Source organism: Budorcas taxicolor, chromosome 9, assembly GCF_023091745.1.
Source record: "Budorcas taxicolor isolate Tak-1 chromosome 9, Takin1.1, whole genome shotgun sequence".
NCBI classification, from domain to species: Eukaryota; Metazoa; Chordata; class Mammalia; order Artiodactyla; family Bovidae; genus Budorcas; species Budorcas taxicolor.
In genome coordinates, this window is record NC_068918.1 from 79,305,855 (window position 1) to 79,325,650 (window position 19,796).

The following is a 19,796-nucleotide window of genomic DNA, read 5'->3' on the forward strand; positions in this document are numbered from 1 at the left end:
ATAGTTTCTGTATAAATATTTCCTCTGTATTCTCTTAATGTTAGGTATCAGTAATATGTCAGGAGTAATTTGAAAGGGCTTAATCCACAAATATTTCCCTAAACTTAACTTTTTTTTGATTTGTGATGAAACTCTTGGATCTGGAACAAAAAAACTCAGAGTTGACTCTTTGGTGTTTCTTGCTTGCGAAATGTACCTAATTTCTTCATATACCTGTAATAGGTAGGTTACAGTTCTTGTGACATTTATTTTGTCCAATCAAGTAGAAAGTAAATTTGATTTTTAAAGACATTTTAATGATTCCATATTATAAAAGTACAAAAATAGAAATTGATTATATAAGAGAAACATTTAATATTGTTGGTGAAAGAGAGAAAGTAATAAACAAATCCTTAGATTCTACCACCTGATCCGTTAGGATTTGTTGCAGGCCACCTTCATTTTTTCAAGGCTACATTCAGATGCATTTGCTCATAATATGGCCTTCCAATAATTTGACTAGTTTGTTGAAAGATCATTCCCCAGGGTCTTTAGAAAAGGTGGAAAGGAATTTTTTTTTTTAATGCTTTCCCAGGACTTCCCTGGTGGTCCAGTGGCCAAGACATCACGCTCTTAATGCAGGGGGTCTGGGTTTGGTCCCTGGTCAAGGAACTAGATCCAACATGCTACAAGTAAGACCCAGCCCAGCCAAATAAGTAAATAGAACAACTTTTTTTTTTTTAATTCCCTCTGTGGGCTGCTTTAGCACACTTTCCCCAGTAGTTCTCAGACTTCATCCCTGTTTTATCTCTTCCTTGTCCCGTTCTTTTCCAGGAATGCAATAGGGAGCTGCAAGAGAGCCTAATTCAAGCTTCATAGGATTGAAAGGAAGCAACCACAGCCACAAGTGGCTTCAGCTTCATTCTAGGCAGATGTGGAGTGAGAGATAGAAAACAAGGTGCCTTTCCAGTGTCCTGAGTACCTTCTGCATCTGGGATGAGATGCGAGAGAGAATAGAAACCGGCATGGGTGCCTTTAGACACACCCCCTTCTCTCTCCAGTCTCTTTCTGTAACCAGCCTTGTTTTCATTCTTCACTTATTTCTCAGGACAGTAGTGTAATTTCTGGTGATGAAAAATAACGTGCATAATTACCAGAAAAAAACTTAGGTGAATTGAAAGGTATGGTAAGCCCCTTATTTCAATCTAGGAAGGTCTTGAGAAAAAATGCAGTGACTACTGCTTCCCCATCACATCCTGGAAGGGTTGGCATCCATTCAGGTGAAGTGAGAGCACTGTCTTACCCATAGCTCAGAGTCGATGGCCGCCGGTGGGGTTACCCATGCACGAGGCAGGCTGGTGAGAAGCGGCTGAGAATTCACCCTCATGTGAATGATCTTTTATCGATAATCTAAATAAGTGTATTTTTTTTCTTCCCTTTTCTTTAGGGGGTGACAGGTGCTTTGACTGTTCTGATGAAAGACGCGATAAAACCAAATCTGATGCAGACCCTAGAAGTAAGTGATTTTGTTTCCATAGAAAGTGTTGACAGAGTTGCATTAAATAGACTGCTTTTGCATCTCTACATGTGAGCATTTCCAGCCAGTCTGAGCCTCTGATGAGGAGCATCAGAATAACTGGTTGGTCATCCGGAAAGAAAAAGGTTCTTGATGTTATTCCTGTCTTGGCTAATGAAGTACTAATTGACCAGAGTAGAAACTTAGAAACTCAATGAATGTCTTACATCTCAGCAACTTGTGTAGCCTTGGGTTAACCACATGCAGTGTAGACGGGAAATACCTGCTTGCTGCAGTTCTGTCTAGTATGGTACCTGTGGGCCCCTTGTGGTTATTTCAGTCTGAATTAGTCCAAGTTTAAAATTCAGTTGTGCAGTCCAGCTAGTTATGTTTCATTTATTTTTATCAGCTACGTTTTAAGTGCTCTATAGCCACATGTGGATGGTGGTTATCATATTGGACAGAGCAGATAGAGACTATTTTGAGCCCTGCAGAAAGTTCTCGTGGCTAATGAATGCGCTTTTAGGTCTCTGGTCAGCAAGGAACAGTTGAAGCGTCAATCTTATGAAATGGTTGAAAAGTCCATTATGGAGAATATTCATAGCTTTGTCATCATAGAAACCAAGATAGTTCCTGTTATTACTTTGCTAAGTGATCTGCGTATAAAATAAGATATTGAACTCAGGATAGATATTTTTATGTCTTTGGGTTAGTGATAGAATTTCTTAGACAAAGTGTTAACTCGGTATACTGTGTCATATAAGTTGAGTGTGTGAGTCTGTGCTTGAATGTCCAACAATGATGTTCTAAGAATTTTTATATCTATTTAAACCACATCCTGGGAGTTCAAAAACCAGGGCTCTCATACTTAATGCTGCTTTAGTGATGAATCTGCTGTGTAGATTAATCTAATTAAAATTAAATGCTGCCGATCTAGTCCTTAGAGTCATTATCCCAGGAATAGCAGTGTGTTGATGCTAATCCAGCCACACCCTGTCACCTGTCGACCTGGAGACTGGTGTCCAGTGCTTCTTAAACAGGTGGCCAGGGTGAGAGTTTTAGGGCACAGAGGAGTGAAGCCTACTGCCTACCCAGGGGTGGAGCCTGTGGTCTTATCTCTTTAAATTTTCCTCACTAGCTCCACTCGCTTACTACAGGGCTACATCCTAGAACTCCCAAGGCTAGGAGGTGATGGAGACATTAAGATCTTAAACAGTGTTTTCTTCAGAGCACTTAAAAGGTTTCTCTGCATAGAAGTGAGAACTGTAGCTGGACAGTCAGATGGCGATCTAGACGACAAACGTACGTCTTCATTTCCATAAACACGGATCCCAGCATTATTTCACAGATGTTTTTACTCTTCGCGATGAGTTTTCTTTTACTGCCTCTCTTCCTGCTTTTGTTCATTTTTCTCAACTTTGAAACGTGTTCACTCACAGCCCATCCTGGTTCATGGGAACTTTCCATAGCCCCACCCCCTGCATCGCTCCCTGCCTCCCCCCATGTCAGTGGAAGGGCAGCCTGTATTTTCACAGGTGGAACCAAAGCTTCATACACACAGACCTCAGTGGCCCTGGCTGGCTCCGAATAAAACCTGAACATTTTACTGAATGTGCATAATTTTTGTAGATAGGACTACGGTCTCTTCTGTTTGACAAAAGTATAGAAATGAAAGTTAAAAAAAAGTAATGTCATTTCATGACAAATTTTGTTTAAATCATTAAAATCTAAAGTTTTTGAGAATTCCCTTATGTTTTTCTTTTGTCTTTGGAGTAACTCTGACATTTTACTATGAGTGAAATTTTTCTTTCATTGTCTTAATAGTTACCAGATTTTTAATAGGTAAGATAAACAATGAGAAAGATGAAGTTTTCAAAAATCAAAAGATTATTCTGTAAATATAAAAATCGCCAGTAATAATATGTACTTGCCCTGCCATGATTCCCACACTTCATTTATTGTGCTGATTTTATGATTATATTTTTCTTGAATTAGTTGATTTCTTAATGGGGAATAAAACATTTAAACAAGCTTCTTAGCCCATCAGAGTTTAATTCCATTCTTTTTAAGAGTATAATGCAGAATACTATGACATAAGGTTTATTTCATGGTCACTGAGGCAGCTAACACAGTGGCTTATCAAAATTTATCATAGGAAATAACTGGTTCTCATAGCTTTTTTTTTAACTTTTTAGTTTGTATTGGGATGTAGCTGATTAACAATGTTGGAATAGTTTCAGGTAAACAGCAAAGGGACTCAGCCATACATATACACCTATCCATTCTCCCCTAAACTCCCGTCCAGCAAGACGGCTGCATAATGTTGAGCAGAGTTCCGTGTGCTATACAGTAGGTCCTTGTTGGTTATCCGTTTTAAATATAGCAGCGTGTACATGTCCATCCCAAACTCCTTCACTGTCCCTTCCCCCACATCCTTCCTCCCAGCAACCATAAATTCATTCTGTGGGTCTCTTTGTGTTTTGTACATAAGTTCATTCGCATCCTTTCTTTTTCGATTCCACATATAAGTTATCTCATAGCATATTTCTTCTCTGACTTCACTCAGTTTGATCATCTCAAGGTCCATCCACATTGCTACAGATGACATTCTGTCATTCTTTTTAACGGCTGAGTGATATTCCATTGTACCATATGTGTTGTGCCTTCCTTTGTTGATGGGCATTTAGGTTGCGTCCGTGTCTTGGCTGTAAACAGTGCCACAGTAAACACTGGGGTGCATGTATCATTTCAGATCTTGTTTTTCTCCAGATATATGCCCAGTCAAGGGATTGCAGGGTCATGGCTTTATAAGATTTGTTCTTCTGCTTCCACAGGGGACGCCTGTATTTGTGCATGCTGGCCCCTTTGCCAACATCGCTCATGGCAACTCTTCGGTGTTGGCTGATAAAATTGCCCTGAAACTGGTTGGTGAAGGAGGATTTGTGGGTAAGTCACTGCTTTTCAACTTAGTTGTTGCCAGAATATGAAAGAAATCTAACCAATGATGGCTGGAACAGAGTGAGATCCATTCTGAATGAGATATATTCTTGTATGTCCACCTTTCAGAGATGGCCTCAGTCCTGAAAAAGCCCTAACGTCTGGTCTGCACTAGTGGTGTGACATTGTGGTTGAGCCATAGATTTTGATGCCAGGTGCATGTAGTTTAGAATATAAGCTCTGACACTTGCTGGTTATGTGACCTTGGGTACAGTATAGTGACCTCTGAGCCTCAACTTTCTCATCTGTAAAATGGTGATGACAATGTTGTATCAAACCTTCAACGGTTATTGTGACCACCAAATGAGATTATTTATTCATTCAGCAAATATTTATTAACAGCCTGCCACATACAACACGTGTGACTCAGCTGTGGCTATGCGGTAAGAGAAACAGACCTAGTCCTGCCCTCCTGGAGCATACTTTGTGTGTAGTTTAATAGGAGAAAGTGCTCTTTAAATGTCAGCTACTGTTAGCAGTAATAGCACTACTGATTACTTGAAATTAAATCAGTCTGCTCTTCCTCGAATGGAACGTGTGCTTTTGCAGCTTAATGGATGGGAGATGCCCAACCATCAGACTTGAACATTTTTGCTGGTAAGACTTTTTGCTGCTGTGAAGCTCTTTGTGGTACCTACTTCTCTTTGGCTCTTGTTGGATATTCCAGCCAGAAAGAGGGGGAAACCACCATAGAGTTTGCTCAGTCCCTGCCAGGCCCAATCCTACCCCTAATACTGAGGCCATGAGGAAACAAAAGACAAACAAGGATTCATGAAATTCCACTGTAATTTGACATTGGAGGTGTTCCACTGGCAGATTTTCACATGCCAAAATGTAATTTCCATTCACCATATGAAAGCCTGTAATCATCAAGTCTAGCAGTTGCTTCTTTCTCACCAATCATCAGCCTCTTATCAAACTCAGAAGTGAATTATTTTACTAGAAAAGATTCTGCTGGACAAACGAGCTTAGTTCTGCACTTTTATACTTAGCCATTACAAAGTTCATCAGGGTCATTGAGACTGTTTTAAGAATTCCTTATAGACATGCAGTCAGGATCACATGAGGATTTATATGGTTCATGTCTCAAAGTTCTTACCATACAGCTCTCATGTACTTGCTGCCTCAGTACCGAATCCACTCTGACAGTGGCTAGGTGCGCTGTCTAAATGGATTTGCTAGATTGATCACAGCATAATTGGAGAGCTAATGGACATGGAGATTGCATAGGGCAGGCTCTGAAAGTTTAGACACTTACGTGAAGTGCAGGTTCCAGTGCATCAACTCCATAAATAAAAGAACTTCTTGAAGAAAGCACTCTCTTTTATGCTGATAGGGCTCTCTGCCTCTGTACCAGCCCTTACTTTATAAACACGTATTTATAGAATATATGTTACTGTGGCGAAGGATCTTTAAAGGTATATGTTGATGATGTACCCTGAACACAGTAGCTCTTTGTGTGGCCTTGGAGAAGCTATTAGCATCTTTGGGCATTTCTCTTATAGACATTCTCATCTGGAAAATGGGAAGTTGGACCAGGCTAGGTGTTGGATCTGGATGGGTAGCTGTGGACCCAGAGTTAGAAGCTGTAGAATCAGAACCCTAACAGTTAATATGACTTGAAGCAATTTCCTTAACTTCTCTAGGACTTAGTGTCCTCATTTGACAAAGGGAGCATACCTATGCTGCCGGTTTTAATGAGTAGTAACAAATGAGAAAGTGCTTCATAAACCTAACGTGCTTGCTAAGTCACGTCCGACTCTGCAACCCTATGAACTATAGCCAGCAAGGCTCCTCTGTCCATAGGATTCTCCAGACAAGATTACTGGAGTGGGTTGCCATGCCCTCCTCCAGGGGATCTTCCCAACCCAGGATCAAATCCACTTTCTTAAATCTCCTGCATTGGCAGGCAGGTTCTTTACCACTAACACCGCCTGGGAAGCCCCTTGTAAACCAAAGTAACTACGTAAATATCAATAATTATGTGAATTATTTCTATGATCTCTTCTGAAAGGCCAAGTCCTGGAGTTGGAGAATCTTTCTCAACTCCTTTCAAGTTGTGTAGTTTTAGGCAAGGTAACCCATGTTTGCCTCAGTTTCCTTATCTATAAAGTAGGGATTTTAATAGGACTTGTCTCATAGGTTTGAAATAAGGATTAAGTGAGATGATGGATACATTCTGGCATGGTACCTGACACATGGTAAGACTAGATAATTTTTAGTCACTCCTCACTATTATTTTGGAGAAGGAAATGGCAGTCCACTCTAGTACTATTGCCTGGAAAATCCCATGAATAGAGGAGCCTAGTAGACTACAGTCCGTGGGGTCACAAAGAGTCAGACATGACTGAGCGACTTCACTTTCGCTTTCACTGTTATTTACTGCATTTTTGATACATGACTAATGGAGGTTAATTTTCCTTTATTTAGGTTTTATTTTCAACTGTTTTAAGATGCTTCTAACATAAAATTTATCATTTTAACCATTTTTAAGTGTGCCACTCAGTGAAATACTTTCACGTTGTTCTGAAGACCGTCACCACCATTCATGTCCAGGACTCTTCATAGTGCAGAACTAAGGCTCTATACCCATTAAACAACAACTCCATGCCTCCAGTTCCTGAAACCACCCTTCTAGTTTCTGTCTCTGCACATGACTATTCCAGATGATTCATATCAGTGTTTTTCTGACTGGCTTATTTCACTTAGCATAATGTCCTCAGAGTTGACCCATGTTGTCATCATTTGTCAGAATTCCCTTACTAATTGACTTAGGCTGGACAGTACTCCACAGTATGTATATATTGCATTTTGTTTATCCGTTCATCTGTCAATGGACACTTAGGCTGCTTCCATCTTTTGGCTGTTTTGAATAATGCTGCTGTGAATATGAGTGCAAATATCTCTCTTTATATTATTTTTAATGTAAGATCATAGTTCATTATATGTCCCTGGTGACTCAGACGGTAAAGAACTCGCCTGCCAGTGTAGGAGACATAGAGATGCAGATTCAATCCCTGGGTCAAGAAGATCTCCTGGAGGAGGGCATGGCAATCCACTCCAGTATTCTTATCTGTAGAATCCCATGGACAGAGGAGCCTGGCAGGCTATGGTCCATAACGTCGCACAGAGCTGGACACAACTGAATGACTTAGCACACAGCACACATGTAACACTAGTGCCTTATATCAGTATACGCCACAGGACTCAAGATCTGTGTTGTTAAACCTTCAGGAAGGTGGTAAATTGATGCTGTGGCTCCATGGAACTCTGGGAGCAAAGTCAGTGTCCCAAACAGAGGGAACAGGGACCATCATCACTCTTTCCCTGTTTCCTGATCGAGCTTGCTCTGTGGGCTGGTTCTTCCCTTGCATTTGGATGAAATTTGCAGTGTATTACTCTCACTCCCAGTTAATATCTGCATGTCCAGTCTCATGAAGATCAAAAACTAATTTGCATTCAAATGGAAGCTTCTCTCCAGCGTAAAAACTGGGTCTGTGTCTAGATGACAGTGAGGGTGGAGGGTGACTGCTTCTCTAACCCCCTCACCTTGCACTTAGGCTGCCTCTGGCCCCTCCAGGGTTGAAGCTTGGCCAGTTGATGATACCAGTCTGGCCTCTTCCACACTCTAGGCAGAAGACTTCTGGGCTGTATATTTCCCTTTAAAAAAATTCGACTGCTGGTTCCATACCTGGTCTCTGGGTACCATAGGCCTTGGACGTCTGACAACCATCAGTGGGAGTGCAGTTCCATCTCTCACACAACCCTGCTGTGCGCTGTTTCTTTTCAGCTCATAGATATTTTTCTGGCCCGCCATGGCAGTATCACTGTTGAGCCTTTGCAATGGTTCTGCTACAGCCTCACTCACTGGCTCCAGAAAAGAGGGAGTAGCTGGCAGGCCTGGAGTGAGACCCGCATGTCCATAACTTTCTTTGAACCAACCCTTGCCCAGCTTCTACCCTTGTTAACCCCTTTGAAAGGTATCTTTTGGACAAAGAGACACAAAATGTATCTTCAAGCAATTCCTGTGCATGCGCTTCTAGGTTTAGCGTCATTCTTTGGCATGGGAGCAGTTGACATGGTTTTGGGGCATCACTGAAATGCAAAAGATCCCCATTTTAACATCCTTCTACTGAAGCTAAATTTAGTAGTACAGATTTATTTGAAGTCTGAGAATGAATTTATGTCCATAGAAGTGTGGTTGTGTTTAAGAGAGTGTCTCTCTTAAGATACAAAAAAGCTCAAGCTCGAAAGAGAAAGATTGATAACTTGGGTTATATTTTTAAAAATGAATTAGTATGATAAAAGACACAAGACTGAAAAAGCACTTGACAGATTGGGAGGGGACATTTTCAAAGATAATAGGCAAATGACTGGCGTTCAGAATATATAAACCACCATGGACTACAGACTGATTTAAAAAAGAAAAAGGGAATAATCCAATAGAAAACCCAGCAAAGAATTTTTTTTAAAGGAAATTCACAGAAAAGCAGCAATTTGACAGAATTTCTGGTCCAAAGAAAATACATTTAAGTCATTTGAAAGAACTTATTTTGGTACACATTTATTGAGCTTCCGTTCTGTGTCAAGTAATACAGGAAGGAAGTGGGAATCAAAGGTCATTAAGATACATCTCTTACCCCCAGTAATTTATAATGTGGGTGTGAGAGACAGGCCCATAAACGGAGTCTGAGAAGTGAGTACAATGGTTATGAGATTTAATACTGTATTGATTAACAAGGAACCTTAAGAGATAATGGGTATCTTGCTAGTAAAATTTTCTTCTTATGATTGGTTTTGCTAAGATACATTTAGTCTAGTTTTTTGTTCTGTCCCAACACTCACAAGGAAGGGATTGTTTTATCTACTCTAAAATGATTAGTCTAAGATAATGGAATCAATTAAGACTTAAAACAGAGTGGAGTTTAATTAGTTGCATGAATTCACTAGACCAGAGCAAAAGGCTGCATGACAGTTTAGTGAAAGTGTTAGTTGCTCAGTCATGTCTGACTCTTTTGCAACCCTGTAGACTGTAGCCCACCAGGCTCCTCTGTCCATGGAATTCTGTAAGCAAAGATACTGGAGTGGGTAGCCATTCCCTTTTCCAAGGGATCTTCCTCACCCTGGGTCGCCTGCATTGCAGGAGTATTCTTTACTGTCTGAGCCACCAGGGAATTTTTATTTCTCTTACTCCTTTAGTCAATACTCTTTGTCGGAGTCCCCTTGACTTAACAGTTATTGCTATAAAGGCAAATATTTTTTTAGCATCTAACCCCAATCGTGTTATTTCTAAAAAGTGAAAAGAAAGTAAAGGAAAACAGCGTTGAGTTTCTAGGTTTTTAGAAATGATCTCATATTTAAACTATTGGTAGGGATTTGTTTTTTCCTCTCTTAATTTGGTTTTGATTCCACTTTCGAATGAATACCTTGCCTTTTCTCTGGAATGCAGCGTCCACGTATACAGCTTCATAGCCAGCGGTGTTAGTTGCCAGTCACAGCCACCCCTCCCATAATTAAATACAGAATTATATATAGGCGTATATTTACTTAAAAAAAAAAAGTCTCCACAATTCTCGTCAGATTTTCAAAGGAGTCTATGACTCGAAAAAGAGCCATCTCGTACCCTGATGGACATTGTATGTGGTTTAAGTCTACTCACTTTTGTGATCCATGTGAAGCTTTAGTGGCTTTTGATTTTCCAGCCGCATTTGGCAGTTCACAGCCTCGTCCACACTCCACAAAGTCAAGAAGTCACCTAATTAGTCAGTCTTCTCCTTGCTAGCTGCAGAACAACATGCAGACGCCGGCTGGGCATTCCAGGTGCTTCCGGGGAACATAAGCATAAGCAAACACTGAAGCAGAAGAGGAAGTCTAGACCAGCGCCCAGTTAAATCACGCACTGGAGCTCAGCTGGCTGTGAACGTTTCAGGATTAGGATTTAGAGATCAGAGCATGTAGCTGTGGCATTTCCAAGACAAACTGAGTGGGATTAGGAAACAAAGCCTTGGCAATATTTTCATTATAAATCCTCCCATTCTCTGAGTTGTTCCCAAGCTCCAGACCTGTGCTAAAGCAGTCATGTACGTTCTCACTTAATCCTTAAATAGTTCTGATTATCCCCGTTTTACAGCTGATAGAACTAAAGCTTACCAAGATTATGAACCGTGTCTGCCATCACTCAGCCAGTAAGTGGTGGAGGATACAACTTTCCTCTCACTCAAACCTGTACAGGTGATCAGCCAGCTCTTCTGCCTATGGTGATAGTCTCATCTCTTTACCTGGTTCCCATCCACTCTCATTAAACCGGTCATCATTTGTTGCAGATGCCCAGTCTATAGCGGATGGTCACATTTAAAATGAGTACCAATATAATTATTTTGATACAGGATAATGTGTGCACACAGTAGTGGAATAAATTTGGTTGTTTTTTTATTTCTTCTCGTACTACTTTAAAAGATCTTTTCCCTGAATATATTGTTAATTAAAGGTTGTTTTATTGAGTCACATTCTGATTTACTCACTGCTCCCCTCACCTGTGTCCATTGGCAGACGTTCTTCCCAATATTTATGTGTGTGTCTATGTGTGTGTGTGTACATGCGTGCACTCAATAGTGTCAGACTGTAGCCAGCCAGGCTCCTCTGTCCATGGAGTTCTACAGGCAGGAATACTGGAGTGAGTTGCCATCCCCTTCTCCCAGGGATCTTCCCCACCCAGGGATGGAACCCACATCTCTTATGCCTCCTGCATTGGCAGGTGGGTTCTTTACCTCAGGCACCACCTGGGAAGCCCTCCCAACATTTATATTGTATGGGCTTCCCTGGTGTCTCAGATGGTAAAGAATCTGCCTGCAATTCAGGAGACCCAGGTTCGATTTCTGGGTCAGGAAGATTCCCTGGAGAAGGGAATGGCTACCCACTCCAGTGTTCTTGCCTGGGAAATCCCATGAACAGAGAAGCCTGGCAGAGTACAGTCCACAGGGTCACAAAGAGTTGGACACAGTTGAGTGACTAACACTTTATATTGTTAGACTGTTTTAAATCTTGCCAACCTAGTGGTAGTGAAATGGTAGTTCATTATAGATATGAGTATAGACATATTTATGGGCATATCAATTTGTGAATTGCTTATTTTCTTTGAGGCCATTTACCTCCTTCTTATTCATTTATAATATCCTATACGTGTTCCAAATATGAATATTTTACCATCTTGTGCTACAAATGTATTCTCCCATGTGTGGCTTGTCTTTTCAACATGTTCCTTGTAGCTTTTCCTCTTCCATCCTTTCTGGTTTGGGCCACACTGCAGAGCATGTGGGTTCTTAATTCCCCCCACTATGGGTTGAACCAGTGCCCCTGCACTGGCAGCCTGGGGCCCTAACCGCACTGGACCACAAGGGAATTCCATCCATTTGCTTGAGTTTATAAAGACCACCTGTATTGGTTCATAAAATGTTGGTTCTTATACATAAACCTTTAATCATTTCAGAGCTTATGCTTGTATACATCATCCCCTTTTCATTAGTCATAAAATTTGTGAAACTTCTCTTCCTCTGCAATTCTTGCAGAGGTGCTTGTCAGCTCTGGCTCAAAAAAAAAAAAACAAAACAAAACAAATAGCCAAAAAGTCTCAACAAACCTAAGTCAGCACTCAAGGCCATGCGTGTGCTGGTCAGCTGTTTGCTTTGCAATCCGCCTCTAGAGCTGCTTTTCAGTCCATTTATCCTGGCACTCTGTGTCCCCAAGGAAGAGGAGCCAAAGGATGGTTTCTCCAGCACTGCTTATCACCACAGAGCTTAGGGCTTTCTTCTAGAAGAGCTTCAAGCATTATCTCTTGCCAGCTCTTCATTTTTGATGGTGAGCTTTACTCAGCAGTGGTACCTGGTCTTTTATTTTATTCTTTTTAGACTACACTGTGTGGCTTGCAGGGTCTTAGTTCCCCAACCAGAAATTGAACCCCGGGCGCTCAGCAATGCAAGTGGGGAGTCCACTTTTGGGCATTCTCGATACTTAGTCTTTTAGGAGCCTGGTTTCTGTTTGTTTTGTGAATTTTCAGTTTGGGATGGGAAAGGTATTAGAAGTCATGTTCTGCACCCCTCACCCCAGTCCCATGTCTCTGCCTCTCCACTAGAAGTGACCACCATCCTGGACTTTGGGAATTGACACTCAGGTTTTTAGTTATTGCTGCTAAGTTATATATATTCTTTGGTATATACCAGGTATTTGCATAAACTTTTTTAAAATTTAGAAGTAAAATATCTTAGTTACAGGTCGCTAAATTTTACAGCCTGATCTTCCAATGCTTCAGCTAAATTCAGTTATAATATTAAGTTAGACTAATGGGGTCATTTTGATGCCAGTATGATTTATTGATCGTTTTCTGCTCTCATACTGAAACTTCAAGTAATGGAGGTGATTTTCCTTGGAGCAGCCACACATGTTAGTTTGCTGCCCAGATTTGAGTTGCTCTTTGCTGTGTGCTGACTATGACCTTGGATAGTTTGAGTAAGCCCCCGAATCTTAATTTTTCCTTACCTAACTCAAGGCTTGTTCTCAAGTGCCATAATGCTGCAGAAGCCCAAACTGAATAGTGGTAACAGCTGCTGCTACCACCGTAAGATGCTAAGGATCCTTACTTTTAAGATAAACCTTCACAAATACTAACGCTTTCTTTTTAAATATTTATTTGGCCGCACCAGGTGTAGTTGTGACATGGGGGCTCCAGTTCCCCTGACCGGGGATGAAACCTGGGCCCCCTGCATTGGCAGGCAGGCTTTTAACCCCTGGACTACCAGGGAAGTCCCTAATGCATTCTTGCAAGTGAGGGATGAATGTGTTCTGACAATGGAAAACACTCCTGCTTGTTCCCTTCTCAGACAGAGGTGTTCAGGACCGATGTCCATAGCAAGGATCTGAGGGGATGCAATGACTCTTTTAGGTTGAAAGAATCCTTCTAGATAGACTTGTTTACAGTGCTGTGTAGTGACCAGGGAGAAAGCAGGCTGCCCTGGAACTCTGCCCTCACAGGCGAATGATCGCACGCCAATCCATTTCCTTCTTGACATCTGAAACTCTCGTTTGCTCACTACTGAAACAACAGGAAAAAATATTTTAGAATTTTCAACAATAACGTGGCAGTGTATTTTCTGTAACCTGTTTCATCTGGCAACTGTGAATATACCACCTCTTATGTTATCAGCAGGTATTCAGGTTATTTCCTGTGGTTGTGTTATTATCAGTACATATTCTTTCTCCCTGCTGCCTTCCACATCAGGTCCTGTGGACGGGCTCTCACTTTCCAAGCCCCCTCATAACTACATGGTTTGCTCCCTTGCTTCACTCAGTCTTCGGCTTATGTGTCAGGGAGGCCCTCTGCATGCATTCCAACTGAAAGCAACCATCCCGTCGATAGCAGCCCTGGCCCCCCTCACGAGTACCCCCACCCCCTGTGTTGCTGCTAGCCATGCAGGCATTTGTGAGAACGCTGTCTGTCTCTCCCCTGAAGATAAATCCTTTAGGGTGCTGGGATTTGTCCCTTTTGTTCAGTGCTGTATCCTCAGCTTCTGAGTAGATGATCTAACAAATGATTTCCCAGGTCAAAGAACTCCAAAGAGGTCAGGAGCATCCTAAGTTTTCTACCGCAGAAGCAGAAGAACTGAGCAGATGCATCCGGGACAGCCCTGGCTCAGATACCAGCCCTATTTCTTATCAGCTGTGACTTGAACAAGTTATGTAGCCCTGTGTTCTCAAACTCATCCCTTCCCTCTTTTTATACCAAACACTTGACTATCCTGAAGGAAAACTCAGGCACTATAACCTTCTACAGATAATTTCAAAAAATAACGTAATGTGATAGTTGTGACATAAAAGTATTTTATGGTAACACGTTATGTATTTCAATATGTATTTTTAATTAATTTATTTTTTTGGCTGTGTTGGGTCTTTGTTGCTGTGTGCAGGCTTTTTCTGGTTGTGGAGAGCTGGGGCTACTCTCCAGTTGTGAGCTTCTCATTGCGGTGGCTTCTCTTGTTGTGGAACACTGGCTCTAGGGTGCTTGGACTGAGTAGTTATGGCACCTGGGCCTAGTTGCCCCGTGGCATGTGGATTCTTCCCAGACCAGGCATTGAATCTGTGTCCCCTGCACTGGCTGATTCTGAACCACTGGACCACCAGGGAAGCCCTTCAGAATGTATTAATTAAAAGAAATATTTTGACTACACTAGAGTGGTCAGATGCTTGCATATACACAGAATTCTTACGCGACCATCACGAGTGCAGAAGGATTAGGTGTGTTTTGGCAAGTCAGATGTCACAAGTGGTTATTGGCCCTGATGCAGTTTTCTGCAAAAGTGAATACCTCCTTTGCAAAGTTCCTAAGAAAACAAAGTTAACCTTCTCTCATTTTTGCACTCTTGTTTACATTCCTTAAAAATGGGGTACACATTGATAGCTTGGAGTTTTTATGTAAAGCAAATTGGGAGGAGGGCTCTAAGTTCATATAATCACGGTCAGGTTTTCCCAACACAGGAGTGACGGGACAGTGGACAAATCTTTGTGGGGCTGTCCTGCTCAATGCAGCATCTCCTGTATCCTGGCCCTGCCCACAAGTTGAAGACCAGCTGTGTGCTGGGCATCTTGCTGGGGGCATTCTGTGTTACATGTATATCTTTAATGTCTTATACGAGCCCTCAACGTAAGTTGTCCTAATACTCCCGTTTTAAAGCTGAGGAAACTGGGCATCCCAGGGAGAGAGCAGGTACCCAAAGACAAACAGCTAATGCAGGCGAGGGGAGGGGAGGGGTGCGGCAGAGTCTAAGCCCCAGTCTAAAACTTTGGCTTTTATCACAGATCTTTAGGAAGCAGTAAAGCACAGTTTTCATTCCATATCGTCATCATCACATAGCCCTGTGCTTGTTAGCACATAACCGGCACTGAATAAATGGTTTTTTAAATAAACGATGAATAATAGACATCAGTTTACTGAATAGCTTTATCTACTGGCAAAAGTCTGAATTTTCTCTAGGCTTTTTCTGGTAAACTCTGATATTTCTTTGTGTGATGGTGTTTTGAGGTAGGAAGAGTAATTAAGTAAAAAGAGTAAACAGTTTGAAAAGGAGTTTGAACTTTAGGAATGTCTGACCTGACCTCAGTTTTTCTTTATGTGCTGCAAAATACAAATTTATTTTCGATGTGTTATCTAGCCCATGCCTACTTAGGATTTATGTGTATGCTAAATAATGCACTCCTAATGTAGTTCTGCCTGCCATCATAAAATATGGAGTTAAAATAAGACCCCTGTCAAAACACTGTCTTGCAGGGATTAGTGCTATGAATGTTAACATAAAATGATTTTTAAATGCATAGACTTTATAAGGATTAAAAGTAAAAATATCCACTATGCAATAACATTTAAATTTATATGGCTGCTATCTTGCCCCATCTTGGCTGTGAACTTTCCGCCGGAGGATGCTGAAAAGAGTCCAGTTACCCTTACCTCATGTATAAATTTAGAAAATTGCAATTATATGAGGTTTTGCGTAAACTTTCATTCATACCAATGTTTGATATTATTACAGCATTGTGCTGTTCTCATGCAAAGAAAACCGAATAGAATTTTGAGTAAGAAATAGAAGAAAACTGGCCCTCACATAAGAATAGTGTATTCTTATGTCCAATTTTTTATGTCTTTTGTGGGGAGGGGAGAGAAAATTGGATTATTAAGGCTTTCTAAAATTTTCAACCTCCTGTTAGCTTCAACCATAATTGTTCTTTTAGCCAATAATTTTTTTTTTTAATTTATTTATTTGCTTGTCTGCTGGCTGTTAGTTGCAGCACCTGGGATCTTAGTTGTGATGTGTGAAATCTTTTCACTGTGGCATGCAAACTCTTAATTACAGCATGTGGGATTTAGTTCCCTCCACAGGGAACGAACCTGGACCCCCTACATTGGCAGTGCAGAGGCTTAGCCATTGAACCACCAAGAAAGTCCCAGCCATTGATGTTTTCATGCAAGTAATATCAATTTTAAAAACTCCCTGAAGTTTAAAAGAACCACGTCCAGTTACAAAGTGCTTGGGTATCCAATTCAAAATAAAGCAGAGTGAAGAAGTAACTCTTTACTTAAACACAGAGGTATCTCAATGGAATGATAAAGACCTCATGTGATAGAAGAATTTGAATATATTTGAAAGACAGAAACTAACAGCCTCATATTAAATAGTAAAGTCCTAAAGGTGCACACATGTATTAAGTCCATGACAAAAATACGATCACCATCATTAGTCATCATTATCCTGCAGGTGCTAGACAATGTAGTAAACAAGAACAATGTGAAGGTATTGACATTAGAAAGTGATAAATTTCCCTCCGTTTATATACAGTGTGATTGTATAATAGAAAGTTCAAGAAATTTATTTTAAGTAGTAAGAGTTTTAGTTGGTTATTTGGATGCAGTGTAAATATGTAATAGTTCCCTTTCTATCAGCAATAAGGAAATACTATAAAAGGGGAAAATTTCTATTTATATGTGTGTCACCAAACTATAAAATTCCTGGAAATAAATTTAGCAAGAAATGAGAATATAGAAAGAAAATCATAAAATTTTACTGAAAGTCACAAAATAAGACTCTTGAGTCTGAATCATTGGTGAGACATACAACCATGTTCTTGAAAGAGAATAATCAGTATAAATCATCATTTCTCTGTCAAACTAGCATGTAAATTACTATAAAATTGCTACATATTGCCAGAGTATACAGTTATGTTGGGGAAAGAAAAAATTTCCCCCTACCCTTGTAGGTATTTCTGGCTGGCCTAATAGTTACAGTGACATCAGACAGATTAACACGGGAAAACCCAAATTTAATTATGTACATACAGAGGATCAGAATATGAGATTCCAAAGACAGTCAGGTAAAATGAGGTATATGTGCCATCCTGGACTAAGGATTAGGGACAAATACAGAATCTAAGAAAACATGAGTTTGAAGATCTCTTTATATATCTGAGGGCTTCCCTGGGGGCTCAGACGATAAGGAATCTGCCTGCAATGCAGGAGACCCGGATTTGATCCTTGGGTCAGGGGAGAAGGAAATGACAACCCTCTCCAGTATTCTTGCCAGAAAAATCCCATGGACAGAAGAGCTTGGTGCGCTATGGGCTATAGTCCATAAGGTAGCAAAGAGTCAGACACATTGAAGCGACTTGGTATACAGAGGAAGATGAGCATCATAGTTAAATAGCAATGTTTGTCTGGATTCTACAAGAGTAAATCATGAGGAAAGACAAAAAACTTTTAAAGAACAATGATGGATGATTTACCTAACTCTAGATATCAAAACAAGATAATACTGCCATAACAATAAAGAGGAATAAAACTGATATCAAAGGAGACCCCAGAGTGTCCTTAATTAGACTTATTCTACTGTATTTAGAACTTTCAAATTAAAGTCTTGTATCGATTTATTCAGCCTAAAGACATACCAAATTTAATGTGAAAATTAAAACCTAAACCTTTAAGAAAAAAAGCAAAAAGTATGGTATTTTTGGTGTAATGTCAATGTCACTTAAAAAAATAGATGTGCATGGAACATAGAAAGAAGTTCACGGTAAAATAAATCAAGTTCCCAAACAGTATTCCTATTTCTTGTATTTTAAACATTATAAAATATTTACATTCAGTGAAAAGGTAGAAATGAAGTATGTCAAGTGATTACTGTCATTGACATGTGGGAAATGGGGTCATGATGATGTTCATGTTATTATTTACATATTTTGGTGGTGGTTTAGTCACTAAGGCATGTCTGACTCTTGCGACCCCATGGACTGTAGCCTGCCAGGCTCCTCTATGGGATTCTCCAGGCAAGAATACTGGAGTGGGCTGCCATTTCCTTTTCCCGGGGATCTTCCCGACCCAGGAATCAAACCCAGGTCTCCTGCATTGCAGGCAGAATACATATTATTCTGCAGGTAGAATACATATCTTAGTATTTTTGAAAGTTTTGCAATTAGTGTGTGTTACTTTTGTAATTTTATTTTTAATAAAGGAAAAACTGATTTAAAATCTGAAGTTATTTCACATACAGAGTTATGGAGAAATAGTATCTAAGCAGAGTGCTTAGAACACTGAACCAACAAATGAATATGATAGGAAGGCATTAGTGGGTTCTGAGGATAGTTTAGCTGAAGTATAAGACATGGGGGAAGTGAATGACAGTCAGAAGAGGTCATTGGAGGGAATAAATGCTAGTCTGAAATGTTACACTTTCAATACTGGTGGAAATAAATGCACAATTCTTAAATAGTGGTTCCCTGTCCTTAAGACTCCCTGAGAAGATGGCATTTGGGGGTTGGTTGGAAGAAGAATTGAGATATAATCCAGTAAAACAAGACAGTGGGGAGAAAGGAAGGTATGTATTCAAGGAATCACCATAGTTCAGGTAGCTCCAAGATAAGGCAGACAAAACAGGTTGGAAGTATATTTTCAACATCCTCAAATATGGAGAAGAGCATATAGTTTCTGATCCGTGTGAACTTCCGGAATGATTTTGTAGAATTATTGTTACAAGAATTCCACTTAAAGATGGGGTTCCTTTTCCACCACCCCTTCCCATCAGATAAGTCAGTATACCTTCCTGAAGAAAGTAAGTGAGGATGAGAGGTTGAAGCCTTATTTAATGGGGCTCCCTCCCCAGGAAAGAACTCGTCAGCAGCTGTAGATATGAGTACCATGCAACCAGCAGCATTAATTCTGGGTATTTTTCACAGAAGGTAAGATCTCAGAAATAACAATGGTGAGTGGAAAAGTTGGTAGTAGAATTGTCAATACAGTCTAGCATATTTTTAAAAATGTACAAACAGCACTATATTTTGTTTATGCCTTTAGACATGTGTAAGAGAATGAAAACATGACCCAGATAAGCGCCAAGTTAATAAGAACTGCTGACTCAGAAGACGGGAATGAGCTGAACTGGGTACCCGTGCGTGAAGATAGCCTTCAACTCTATCCGTGCTGTGTTACTTCTTTGTAAAAGGAAAATAAGCCGTTGTGGCAAAATGTTAGTTTGTTATTTATGCATTGGGAATGAAGAGTGTGGATGAGGAAATACAGGTTAGAATTTAGGAGAGGCTGAGGCTAGAGGATTGGCAGTTCTCATTAGTATATGGTCAAGTCTTTACTTTATTTGGAGCTAAGTCTGAAGGAGATCAGCCCTGGGGTTTCTTTGGAAGGAGTGATGCTAAAGCTGAAGCTCCAGTACTTTGGCCACCTCATGAGAAGAGTTGACTCATTAGAGAAGACTCTGATGCT

General features: G+C 40.5%; 1 protein-coding gene across 1 annotated transcript in view; it reads left to right on the plus strand.

Moving 5' to 3' along the window:
• Positions 1-19,796, plus strand: part of MTHFD1L (methylenetetrahydrofolate dehydrogenase (NADP+ dependent) 1 like) — a 173,528-nt gene that overhangs the window by 68,169 nt on the left and 85,563 nt on the right. Inside the window, exons 19-20 of the mRNA XM_052645507.1 lie at positions 1,427-1,495; positions 4,330-4,441. Coding sequence (XP_052501467.1) covers positions 1,427-1,495; positions 4,330-4,441 — 181 coding nt within the window. The remainder of the gene's footprint in view (positions 1-1,426; positions 1,496-4,329; positions 4,442-19,796) is intronic.